The 14,133-nt window shown below is 32.5% G+C and overlaps 1 protein-coding gene and 1 non-coding gene across 2 annotated transcripts; one reads left to right on the forward strand and one right to left on the reverse strand.

Moving 5' to 3' along the window:
• Window positions 1-783: 783 nt before the first annotated feature.
• LOC133324394 (THO complex subunit 3-like) lies at window positions 784-1,752 on the reverse strand. Its single transcript, XM_061533237.1, has one exon. The coding sequence runs from the start codon at window positions 1,750-1,752 to the stop codon at window positions 784-786; it is 969 nt and encodes a 322-aa protein (XP_061389221.1).
• A 12,255-nt stretch (window positions 1,753-14,007) lies between these two features.
• On the forward strand, window positions 14,008-14,114 carry LOC133324398 (U6 spliceosomal RNA). The gene has a single exon (XR_009754121.1). It is a non-coding gene; the product is annotated as a U6 spliceosomal RNA (small nuclear RNA).
• The last annotated feature ends 19 nt before the right edge of the window (window positions 14,115-14,133 follow it).

A 14,133-nucleotide genomic window follows, 5' to 3' on the forward strand; every position in this document is an offset into this window, starting at 1 on the left:
AAATATTATTAAAACAAAAAATAGTTTTTAATAATTTGTTGGTATATAAAAAATGTTTTTTTTTATTTATTATATTATTTTTATAGTTTATTATACCCTCAACCTTATGGCAAATGAGGGTATATACACTTTGATACGGTGAGAATCGAAATATTGGCTTTAGTCCCCATGTTTCTTTGGTACCAAATCCGTTTCAGACAATTTGGAGTCGATTCACACATGTCCGTCCGTCTGTCTGGCTGGTGCGCACGATAACTCTCGAGGGAAATAATTGATTTCATCCAATTTTCGCAAATCTTAATATTTCTTCCAAACTTAGTTTATGTTTGAAAATGGGGAATATCGGTCCACTCCTTCTGGTATCTCCGCCGCAAAATGGTAAAAATTGTGCTAAAAATTAATTTTATAATAACACGCCAACGGACTATACGATTTTAACGAAACTTTGTACAACCTATTATCTTTACCAAGCCTAGATCATGTGGGAAGATGGGGCTCATTGGTCTACTCCTTCTGGTACCTCCCCCACAGGGAGTCAAAAATTTCAATATTTATAAATCCAATATCAGGCGAATTGAATGTCCGATTTGAACAAAACTTTGCACAACCTATTATCATTACCAAGCCTAGATCAAGTTTGTAGATGGGACCCATTGGTCCACTCCTTCTGGGTTTGCAATATTTATAAATCCGATATCAGGCTAATGTAATGTCCGTTTTCCATTTTCATATCATAGATATTTTATTTAAAATCATACTTAAAAAAAATGAAAACTAAACATTCTACTCTTGGAATCCAAATACTTTTAAATTACCCGCTTCACGACGTCTATCATTACTATCCTTATCATCGCAGGCATATGCCAACAGATATTGTTTTGGATGCCAAGCCACTGTAAATGTGGCAGCATCAACTGGTACATCGGCAATTTTCTCACCCGTTTCTGTATGGGCAATATCAATAAGTAAATCCTCCGAAGCTGATGCTATCAGCTTGCCATCATGACTAAAGGATATGGTACGCACCGGCCAATCTAAACGTGACAATACACGTAAACATGCCAATTCATTGGCATCCCATAATGATACTAAAGCATCGGCCGAACCGGTTGCAAAATATTTTCCTGTCGGGTCAAATTCAATGCAAATACATGTGGCCGGATGGGCTTTTAAAATGTGTTGTAACTCTAAACTGGGATAGCTGAGAATGTGTACACAGCCCATGCCATTTGTCAGGAAAAACAAGTCGCTGCTATTGTTCCAGGCGATTTCATTGACCTCAAAATTAAATTGCTCCTCAGCACGTATCTTATTGGTGCGAGTATCAATAAATGTCACCAAGTCCTCTTTATTGCCCACAGCTATAGTCTTGCCATCTGGGGACCATGTTATGTTGATATTTTCACCTTTGGTATTGGTAACCGATGAACATTTACCCGCCCGTATATCCCAAATACGAACAGTTTTATCACCACTTGCTGTACTCAGGAGATCGGGATTCGAGGCATGCCAACACAATTGATCAACTGAACCACTATGACCACGATAGGTGTTTTCTTTGCTCACTCTATCCCTTTCCAATGTGTAGACAGCCACCGATTTGTCAAAGGATGCCGAAGCCAAACGCCGGCCATCACAACTCCAACCAACAGAGTGGACCTTTGACGTGTGTGCCTTTTGTTCTCTTATTTTGCTATGGCTTTTGAAATAGGTTTTTAATTCCTCTTCTATAGCAGCATTTGTGCGTCCCATTTTAATGTCCAAACTATGTGCTCTTTTCTAAAGAAACCCGGTGTCGCCAAGCTTTGCCCAATATATTATCTTTACCAAGCCTAGATCAAGTCCGAAGGTGGGACCCGTCTGCCCTCTCCCCTTGTACATTCGACACAAATAGTCAACATCCTCCGCAAACCAAAGGGTGTCCGACTAACACCGACTGACACTTGTATTTGTTGTAATTATGTTTTTTATTTAGAAAAAATGTGGTTATTTTATTGAAATGGGGAAAATTATTCTAGAAATTAATTATTTTTATAAAATCTATTATTAAAAATAAATATGTTTATTTGAAGTATTGGTTTTTTAATTATATAACTATTATTCTTTTAGTTTTATTAAATACCCTCGACCTAGTAGCTGCGGCGGTGCGGCACAACAACTCTCGATGGGAGTAAACGATTTCATTCAAATATTTCTTCCTTACTTAAATCAAGTTCGTAGATGGGGTATATCGATCCACTGCTTCTGGTACCTTTCACACAACATGTTCAAAATTTTGCTGAAAATTGTTTTTGTAATATCATGCGAACTGAATATCCAATTTAAACCAATCTTTTCCCAAACCTAGGTCAGCACCGAATACGAGACCCATTAGTCCATTCCTTCTGGTATCTCCCCGATCCAAATTTTGCACATTATAGTAATACTTTTAATAAGTAACATTTTAATGAAATCATGTTCGAAAATGCAACCCATCGGTCTACTCCTTCTGGTACCTTCACATAGAGGCCCAACATTTTGAAAACTTGTAAATTTCATATGAACAGAATGTCCAATTGCATCGAAACTTTTTACATCGTAATGTCTTAAGTTCGAAGACGGTAGACGGTTTGTAGAGCCCAACACACAGGTGTTATTATCCAAATGGAATGGACCGACCATTTGGTACCCGAATAATAACACCTGTGTGTAGGGCTCTACAAACCATTGGCCGAGGGTATATATCGAACACTTTTTGCCTTTTTTTATTATTAATTTTTTAATTAAATTATTATTGTTTATAATTAAATCCGCCTATATTTCTTTTTAAAATGAAAAACAAAAAACTATTTCGAAAAAAATATGAAAGTGTAATAAACGATATATTTGATGTGATAAGTAATAAGTTAAAAACTTTAAAAAAAAACAAAGATTTAATTAATATTATTAATTTTATTGGGCTGGTAAAATATACAGATATATAAATGTGATGGTGTGTGTTTGAAATACATAAATGATTATTAAATCAAATTGAATGGCAAAAATTAAAAATAATATTATTAAATAAAAAATAAAAAAACAACCATGTGCGATACGTTTCATAACGAATTAGTTTTTTAAGGTTAGGTTAGTTTGTAGGTTAGGTTTTCAAAAAAAATAAAATATATAATACAAAAAATTAAACAAAAAATTATAATTATATATGAACAAAAAATATATACTTATAAGAACATACAATGCAAGAAATTTAAAAAATAATTGGATTTTTATGTTTTAAATTATTTAAAAAAAAAATACTTTCAATATAAGCACGCAAGTTCCTGGATGAATTGTACAAAATTAATAATAATAATAAAACAAATTATAAAATTAAAAAAAAAAACATCACATTGGGGTCAAGAAAAATTACAAAAAAAAAATGAATAAATACAAAAATAAATGACAAGTTGAACCAAAAATATTTAAAAATTGAAACTATTTAATTAGGCATACAACAATATTTAAAAAAATAATAATAATTATATAAAGAAACTGAAATAAGCTTGGAACAATTACATTCGTCCTACAAAAAATCCATATACACAGATATGAGTTATGTTTATATTAAAAAAAAAAACAAAAACAAAAAAATTACCAATTTTTTATAAATGTCTTTGTTGTGGGATCATCATATTATATATGGCTTATTTATATACAGAAGGAGAAAAAAATTAATTAACAAATTTCAATTCTTAATAAAAAATGAGAAAGAGGAAAAATACATATATGCATATATGCCAATTAATAATACTATATATATAAAAATATTATAAAATATATATTAAACATATATATAAATAATATATATATATATAATATATAAAATATTGAACACTGACCAAACAAAAAAATATAAAAATAAGAATATGAATGAAAGAATACAAATATATATAAGGTTGAAATAAAAAATAATGTATGTAAAAAATATATATTTACTGACCTGAAGAAAAAATATCAGAATAGGTATAAACATATATTAAATTATTAAACTAAAAATGAACGCAAACACAATTTACATACAAAAAAACAAGTTCAAAGTTAATAATGTAACAAATGTACAATTACATTTTTTGATAAATGTTATTTCTCCATGTGCTTTATTTGTGCTTCAATTGAAAGAATGAAAAAAAAAATACAAAACATATATCGAACAAATTAATAAGAGATAAAAAAGAAGTAATTATTAATAATTACTTCAAAATATTATATACAAAAATTGGATATAATTACAGACCTGTATATTTTATATAAAAATATTTATCAGGAAAGGTCTGATTTGGTTTCACAATAGGTTTGAATCAATGCCACTCTAAAAGGTTTGAGTTTGATATCGTCAAAGTCATGGCCTATAAATAAGGTCACCAAGGGAGACCAGCTGGTTATCGATACCTCTCATGTTTGCTGTCAAAATGCATTATTGTGAATTGACTTCCATTATGAAAACGTAAACAAAGTTGAAATTTTTGACATTAGACTTGAGTAAAAACAGCTGTTTTCCGATTTCGATTGCTATCTTGGTGACCTTATTAATAGATCTTGGTCAAAGTTTATACTAGGGATAAGTAAATCGACTTTCGACTAATCGACTTTTTGTATTGAAAAGTCTTAAGGTCGAAGTCGACTTTTTATCTTATGCGGTGTACACACTAGCATTTTTGAATGGCACTCTTGCCCAAATTTTGCTTGTTTGATAGTGTGGCCTCGCATGTTTGTCATTCATCAGGCAACCACAAAAATATTTATGGTTGTTGGACAGTCAGTAATCGATAAAAAAGTTGACAGTCAAAAATGATAGTGTGTACACCGCTTTAGAGGAAATCGCAAAGTCGACTTTTCAAGATCGACTTTCGATTTTCTTTATTAATACTTGGTTTATTGTCATAAAACCATAATTTCCCAAAAGTTGCATCTTCCAGAACTTTATTTCGTATTTTGACAACAATTCGTATAAAATAATATTTTTTTCAATCGATTTAGCAAAATTCGAAATGTCGAAAATCGATTTTGAGCCGGTTTGACAAGATCGAAAAGTCGACTTTTTAATCGGAGGCAAAAATCGAAAAGTCTAACAGAGGTCTTTTGCGCTACGTATACGTAGCATAAACCAGGGTGCGAAGAATGATTAAAATACGCTATTTCTCACGAATGCTCACGGCCGAGAATTCGAATGTTTTCAATTTATCGCGAATGATAAAATTACAAAAAATTAACAAGATTGCAAATCTCTCACGAATGTTCGCACTGTACGAAAAATGCACGAACGATAAAATTTCGCTGCCAGCGTCATCGACTCGTTCTTTCGCGAGCATTTGTTGCTGAAGAACATTCTTTTGAAAAACTCAAAAAACAAAAAAAAAAAAAAAACAAATGTTCGCGAATGCTCGCGATCACCGTTAAAAACAACAACAAAAAATACCACAAAACCAGTGAGCGGACGATAACCTACACAACCTTACGATACCCTACACAACTACCACGTAACTCTAACTTTCTGCGGATTTTTATTCCAAGCCTGGGCAATATTTCTTGAGCTTTGTCCTTGACCATAAAGGGATAAGCAGAATGCTCGCGTTGAGCCATCCTTCGCGTTATATGTTATCGAAAATACAACAACCGCAAGGAAACGATAAGCGATAACACAAACGCATATCGTTTCCATGTGGTTGTTGTATTTTCGATAAAATTTAACGCGACGGATGGCTCAACGCTAGCATTCTGCTTAGCCCTTTAACTGCAACCTTATGGAAATTTTCAAAGCGATCTCTGCTATATTTCCGCCCACTAGTGTGGTATTGGGTTACTAAATAATATCTGAGTACGTAAGCATCTGCAAATATCTAAGTGTAACTCCCACATCCGAGTACATACGACACTATAATTCGTATCAATTTAAAGGTCAACCAATCCTCAAGGATATACTACCAACTTCTCGGCTCTATGTCCTTCAGGAGTAAATATATACACCATAGAATACAAATTTTGTAATTTTTAACACAAAAGTCAGGGTCCATTTGACCCGCTAAATATTGACCGATCTTTACCAAAATAAGTCTTGGGTCCAAACCCGCTAAATATTGACCGATCTTTACCAAAATAGGTATGCTAAGTCTTGGGTCCAATCCCCTTCTCCATGTGAAAATTCGAGATGTTTGGGCCTCTGGAGCGACCAGAAAACCCGAAAAAAATTAAGTATTTGGTCCATTTCATACCCTAAATATCATCCGATCTTTATCATCTTCATTAGGCCGAACCCATCCTACATGAACAATTTTGAAAAGATTGGTCCATAGCTGTATCGTGTTTACAATTTATAATCGACGGACGGACACACATGTCTAGATCGACTCAGCTAGTCGAGATATGACGATCGGTATACTTAAAGGACCAATATTTCGCGACGTTACAAACTCTTGGGGCTGCACAAAGCTATAATACCCTGACAACATAGCGAGCATTCGGGAATGTTTGTTTTCATTCGTGAGAGAATGTCAGAAAGAATTTCAACCACCAAATGAAACTAACGATCGTTGTTGTGTGCTCTAACTCGTTTGTTATGTGTGTGCGAACATTCTTTGGCGAATGGCTCGTTTGGTAAAGAATTTATCGTCATAAATTCATTCGTAAAATGATCACAAAAAATATTTTAATTCATTCGCGAGCGAATTTTTGCGCACCCTGGTTATATAATGTGTAATTTTTGGGCAATTTGGGCTTTGAGATAATAAACCAAGTATTTATGAAGAAAATCGATAGTAGATCTTGAAAAATCGATTTTGCGATTTTCTCAAATGTCAAAAGTCGACTTCGACTTTTAGACTTTTTAATACAAAAAGTCGATTTTCTTATCCCTAGTTTATACAGGCCATAGACACCGAAATGATACCTAAAAATACCTTGTAAAAGAAACTTTAGGGAAAGTTTTTTATAGAAATTTCGAAGATGCTAATAATTTTTTATTTCAGAATAATTTTTAGATAAAAAAATATCTGATGAAGAATTAGAGAAGGAAACTTTCATATGACACCAGGTTCGTTGACATGTTTCAAAAGTTATGCGCTTTGAAAGTTGAGCTTATGTGTCTGATTTGAATTATGTCCATCAGTAGATGGCGCTGATGACAGTCTTATTACAATTTGGATACCTCATTTCGTTTCGCTTTAATTTGTTTTGCGTATTGCTGGTATTCAAATAAAGAAGCTATCAGAAGCAGTGGACCATTTTCAAACTTGATTTAGGAACAATTTATAGAAATTTGGAAGATGCTATCAATTTTTTATTTGAGAATAATTATTAGATATAAAATATCTGATGAAGAATTAGAGAAGGAAACTTTCATATGACACCAGGTTCGTTGACATGTTATGCGCTCTGATAGTTGAGCTTATGTGTCTGATTTGAATCATGTCCATCTGTAGGTGGCGCTGACGACAGTCTTATACAAAATTGGATACCTCATTTCGTTCGCTTTAATTTTTTCGTACTGCTGGTATTCAAATAAAGAAGCTATTAGAAGCAGTGGACCATTTTCAAACTTGATTTAAAAACATCGTAATATTTTACCAAGCCTATATTTAATCCGAAGCAACTTCTTCTGGCACTTCTCCACAGATGATCAACTCTTTCATTAAAAAACATATACCTTATATAGCGTATAAAAACATCCTGCGTGTAATTTAGTAGACTTACCACAAACCATAAGCGGTCGGCAATACCGTCAGACACTTTTTTAATTCCATAAATAAATTATATTATTAAAAATATATATTTTTTCGTTGACATGTAATAATCTGTTCCAAAACTTATGCGCAGGCTTTTAAAAATTGCATACCTCATTTCGTTTTGCTTTAACTTTTTTCGTATTGCTGGTATTCAAATGAATGTGGTGTCATATGAAAGATATAATCGTATTGTTTCTTGTGAAATAAATAGAATTCATAATTAGTTGAATATAAATTGAATGGCCTAGTGTGGGTGGTACCAAAAGGAGGACTTCAGCACATCGTTATATTGTACCAAATCCAAAACTTTGATAAAATCATATACCTTATATAGCTAATAAGGTATATATATAGAAGGAAACTAATACAGTGGAAAATTCTCCAAGTCATCTTCAACCACTAATAGAAGTTCTACTGCAATATTATTTGATATTTATCTATAACCAGAAGTCATACCTTCTATATGACTTCTACACGGAATTCCTAAATATGATTTTCAATTCATAGAGGGACTCTAACATTCTTGTGTATTGGTTTTCAATTGCATACAAATATCTTTAGATGAGTATTTAAAGTCTAACTAACTGCTAGCTATAAAAAATATATTCTATTTTTGAATTTATAACTCAAAAGGGGAGAATTTTAAATAATAAAATATTTTTTTTTTATAAAACATTGTCATTTGTGAATAAAAAAATATTAAAAATTAAATTAAATTTTGACGATATCATCTTAAAACCCTCAAACACCAAAAAATTCAAATATAACAGAAACAACAAAATACAAATTCAATTTGAAAATCAAAACTACCTCAGAAAACATAACAACAAAATAATAAACACAAAAAGGATATATATATAACATTTGCAACAAATTCATATTTTTATCAATAAAATGAAAAAGAAAAATATATTTTTTGTTTATAATTATTTGTGATAATTTTGTTAATTTAATATAAGGAAATTAACAAAATAAAAACTGAACTACAAAAAAAAAAATAAATAAATAAAATAAGAAATAAAAATAATAAAAAATGCATGTAATTTGTGAAGAAATTTGAAATACATTTTTTATATGTCTAAATTATAACATTAAATGAAGAAAATATATAAATATAAGAAATCTTAAAAAAAAAAAACAAAACAAAATACTGTGTTGCAAAATTATAAATTTAAATATTTTTAAGAATGAAACATACAAAGGAAATCAATTTATCCCCAGAATACCTTTTACATTATATATAACCATACTTACGTTCATATACATTATACAAAAAAATACCATTGCATAATAATTATTTTTACAAATAAGTTATATAAACCAAAATTCATACATATATATTAACATATTCATACATCCAACAAAGTCCATTGTATTTAAAAAATATCCACAACAAATATTTTTCATTGAAATAAAAAAAACTGAAAAAGGTTAAAAACTGGTAAAAAAAACACAATTGGGACTTTTATTAAAATTTATTTCGCAAGGAGTGGGAGAGGGCGATTCAAAATAATAAGGTAAGTGAATAATGTGGTGAACGACAATTATGTCTATGTCAAATATTAAATATGGGAGTTTCAGACATGATCGAATAATAAGGTGATGTATCAAACCAAAAACCTTTGTTTTTGTCTCGATTGTCTGTCAAAATTTTCCTTATAATATTTCCAAAGGTTGGCAACACTGCACATCGAATTCAAGTAGAAATTACCCACTTTGACAGTTAATCGAGACATCAGCTGCGCTAAATGGACTACCTATTCATTGTGCCATGGGTTATTTAGTTATATGGTAGCTATATCCAATATTTAACTAATTAGGGATAAGTAAATCGACTTTCGACTAATCGACTTTTTGTATTGAAAAGTTTAAAGGGCTAAGCAGAATGCTCGCGTTGAGCCATCCGTCGCGTTATATGTCATCGAAAATACAACAACCACAAGGAAACGATAACACAATCGCATACCGTTTCCTTGTTTCCGAAAAGTCGACTTTTGCGCTCGACTACGTATCGCTAGAACTGATATGGATAATTTTTAGTAAAAACCAGTAAGGAAAGTAGTAAAGTCGGACTGGGCCGCCTATATAGTACCCATTACCACTTTGGGTATATTCTATTTATATACTAACAGACGTCGCCTTTTCGAAGGAAAACTAATTTCAGTACGTTGTGTCCATCGGCCTAGCTATGGGTCTTTTATACACCATTTACTTTAAATCGGACGAAAATATATAGGGGAGCTATAACTAAATTTGAACCGATTTCACTAAACCTAGCACACATCATTTTCGAAGTAATTCAGTACCCTATGCCTAATTTCGTGCAAATCGAAAGGTACATAGGGACTTTGGTGCACCATTTACATATAATCGGACGAAACTATATATGGGAGCTATATTTAAATCTGAACCGATCTTCTCTAATTTCAAAAGGGTTCGTCCTGGGGACAAATGAGTGACTAGTGCCAAATTTCATCCAAATCGGAATATAAATGCGACCTGCTAAATCCAAGTTTCAGGATTCCAACTCCATACGTTCACGATTCAAACTATACCAAATTTAGTACACATGGTACGAATTTCCAAAACGTTTTACTTACCCAAAACCTACACCACCTCAATTATTCCAAATTCGAATTTCAGGATTCCTACTTTATTGGTTCTCCCGCAATCAAAATTGTACCAAATTCAGAACACAGTAGTACGAATTTTCAAAACTTCCTACTTACCCAAACATACACCCCCACAGTGATCTTAATTCCATGTTTCAGGATTCCAAATCTTTTGGTTCACCCACAATTCAAATTGTACCAAATTTAGTACACCGTAGTATTCAGCACACAGTAGTACAAATTTTCAAAGCCTACTTAACACAAACATACACTCCCACAGTGATCTTAAATCCAAGTTTCAGAATTCCAAATCTTTTGGTTCACCCACAATTCAAATTGTACCAAATTTAGTACACCGTAGTACCAATTTCCAAAATTTTCTACATACCCCAATCCTACACCTCCACAGTCATCCTAAATCAAAATTTCACGACTTCAACTCTATCGCTTCACCCACAATTTAAATTGTACCAAATTTAGTACACATTAGTACAAATCTCTAAAACTTCCTACATATCTCAATCTTACATCTCAACAATGATCCTGACTCCAAATTTCATGATTCTAGCTCTATTGGTTTACCTAAAATTCAAATTGTACCAAATTTAGTACCATTTAGTAATAATGTCTTAAATTGAGTCCTAACCCCAATTCTACACCCCTACAATGATCCTGACTCCAAATTTCATTGTTCGCGCTCTATAGGTTCACCCAAATCGAAATTGTACCATTTATAGTACGATTTAGTACTTTTCGTACACATAAGTTAAAACGTACGTACATATCCCAATCCTACACTCCAACGGTAATGTTAATTTCAATTTTCAGGATTCCATCTCGATTTGCACCTCCAAATCAAATTTGTACCAAATATAGTACCATATAGCACTTTTCGTACACATGAGTACACGCTTTCAAAACCATCTCCTTATATCGACCCTACTTCTCAACCCTTATTCGCATTCCAAATTTCAAGTTGTTAGCTCTATCCATTCACATGCTACGAAATTGTACCAAATTAAGTACATTTTAGTACTTTTCGGATAGTTATAGTTCGAATTTCCAAAGACTCTTTGGTACATCTATCCTACACTCCATCAGCGACCACCAATTCTAATTTCAGAGTTTTAGCTCTACCGGTTCGCCAAATACTAATCGTATCACATTTAGTACTTTTCGTACCGTTCTAGTACGAATTTCCATAACCAAAGCCTTATCTGTCACCTTTGGACCAAGAGTAACCCTCACCCAAAATTTTAAGATTCTAGCTTCAGCCGTTTCGTCTGGGCTTTGATGAATCGTTAAGTCAGTCAATCAATAAGTCAGTTAATCACTTTACTCTTTTATTAGTATAGATAGATAACTTAAAGAGCCCATTTTATTTGCCAACTAACATACCAATTGAATTAAAGGTGCGTCTATAGTTATGCTACGCAGTGTATAATACCCTTACAGCATAGTTGAGTAGGGTTTAAAAGTCCACACACTGAAAAAAATATTTAAAAAAACCTAACCTACAATAAAACCAGTAAGGAAAGTAGTAAAGTCGGACGGGGCCGACTATATTATACCCTTCACCACTATGGGTATATTAAACAGAACGATTAACATGAAATTGGATGAACTAAAATATGTGATATTTATCGAAATGTGAAAATCGGACGAAACTATATATGGGAGCTATATCTAAATCTGGACCGATTTTCACGAAACTTGACAGACATCACTCTAAGCTCAATTCAGTACGTTATGCCAAATTTCGTGCAAAGCGAAAGATATTTAGGGATTTTGGTGCACCATTCACATAAAATCGGACGAAAATATATATGGGAGCTATATCTAAATCTGGACCGATTTTTTCCCAATTTCTATAGGGTTCGTCCTTGGGCCAAATAAGTGAACTGTGCCAAATTTCATCCAAATCGGATCATAAATGCGACCTGTACTTTGTTCACAAAAATACATGGACGGACGGACGGACAGACGGACATACGTAAATCGACTCAGAAAGTAATTCTATGCATATTCTCAAAAGGAACTGTGGGTCTATCTCGATTCCTTTTGCCTGTTACAAACATATGCACAAAGACATAATACCCTGTACCACAGTGTGGTGAAGGGCAGCGTGACCGCTGAAAATTTTCAAAAAGTATCACAAAAAGTATCATTTTTTAAAAAAAGTAGCACATAACTTCTGAAAAAGTGTCACAAAAAGTGGCACACTTTTTTTACTTTTTATTTAATAAAAAACTATATAAAACATAACAAATAATTCATTTATGTGTATTTTAATATACAGTAAACTGAAAAAAACTAAATAAAATCACATATTCTTACAATATATAAGCGGTATATACTATTGGTCTGTTCTCGTACTGCAAGAATCTACTAGATTTTACTATTTTCTTCGATAACATAAAGGAAAATTCGTTATCGTAGTAAAAAGTAGTAGATTCTTGCAGTACGGGAACAGACCATATATTGTTATTGAATAACATTTATTTTTTAATTACTTATTCACAATTAGTCCTGATTTAGATTAGGCGAGTTTAATTGCGGCAATTTTTATCGTTCTCTTTTGAAATTGCTTCATGCATCTATACAAGGCAATTCGGTTTCAAACCAATTTTTTTTTTTTGATATTTTGTGCATGTTTTGTTATGTTCGAAAATGTTTTGGATTGGTATTTCAAATTACTGACACTACAAATAAAATACACAAAACGAATTGCCAGAAAATTGTCGGTACGAGCAAATTTTTTCCATTTCTATTCCCCTTGCCCCTCTCTCCTGCAAACAAAAACTTGCCGCAAGTAAACTCGCCTAATCTAAATTGGGACTTAGCAATCGAAAATTCTACAAATCGAAACACACATGGTCTGTTTCCGTACTGCAACAATCTACTACGATAACGAATTTTCCTTTATGTTATCGAAGAAAATAGTAAAATCTAGTAGATTCTTGCAGTACGGGAACAGACCAACACACAAATGCGAATGCGACCTAATAATAATAATCAAAATAAAAATCGCTCCGTCTGTTACAAACGTCCCCTAGTTAAAAATCGCTCCGTCTGATACAATATTACAAAACAAATCATTATGTTTTATGCAAAATCGCTTTAATTTATGTACTTTTTTAAAAAAGTGGCACAAAGTAACAAAAAGTTTCACAAAAATTCAAAAAGTGGCACATTTTGTATCAAAATGAAAAAGTATCACAAAAGTAGCAAAGGCGAAAAAATGTGGCAAAATTGCCACTTTAGTGGCACAACGGTCACGCTGGTGAAGGGTATAAAAAACTTTCTGAAAATACAAAATTTGATACTCGCCATACGAAATGGTGGTAAATATGTGAAACGTTTACAGAAAAAAACTTACCTTACCCTTTAATTTCCACCATCCCCCCCACACAAAAATAATTCACCATACCACTTCTTTTCATTTAGGTCGCACCGATACAACATTAACCCATCACAACAACCCGACCATTAATGAGAAAATACTGGTAGCAGTGTTGCACATTATTGTACTTAGTCTTGACACAAACCTACAAATACAATGATTTCAATATATGTATCGAATTTACCATTGCTCATAATTCTCATATGCATTTTCCACCAAACGTTTGTATATATACAAATCGTAAACAGCAACATTCGTTCTTGCTTCGGCAGAACATATACTAAAATTGGAACGATACAGAGAAGATTAGCATGGCCCCTGCGCAAGGATGACACGCAAAATCGTGAAGCGTTCCACATTTTTTTTGAAAATTTCCTTCGAT

The sequence above is a fragment of the Musca vetustissima genome, unplaced genomic scaffold, assembly GCF_032173495.1.
Source record: "Musca vetustissima isolate MV318-11 ecotype Yass unplaced genomic scaffold, APGP_CSIRO_Mvet_v1 utg20545, whole genome shotgun sequence".
NCBI lineage: Eukaryota > Metazoa > Arthropoda > Insecta > Diptera > Muscidae > Musca > Musca vetustissima.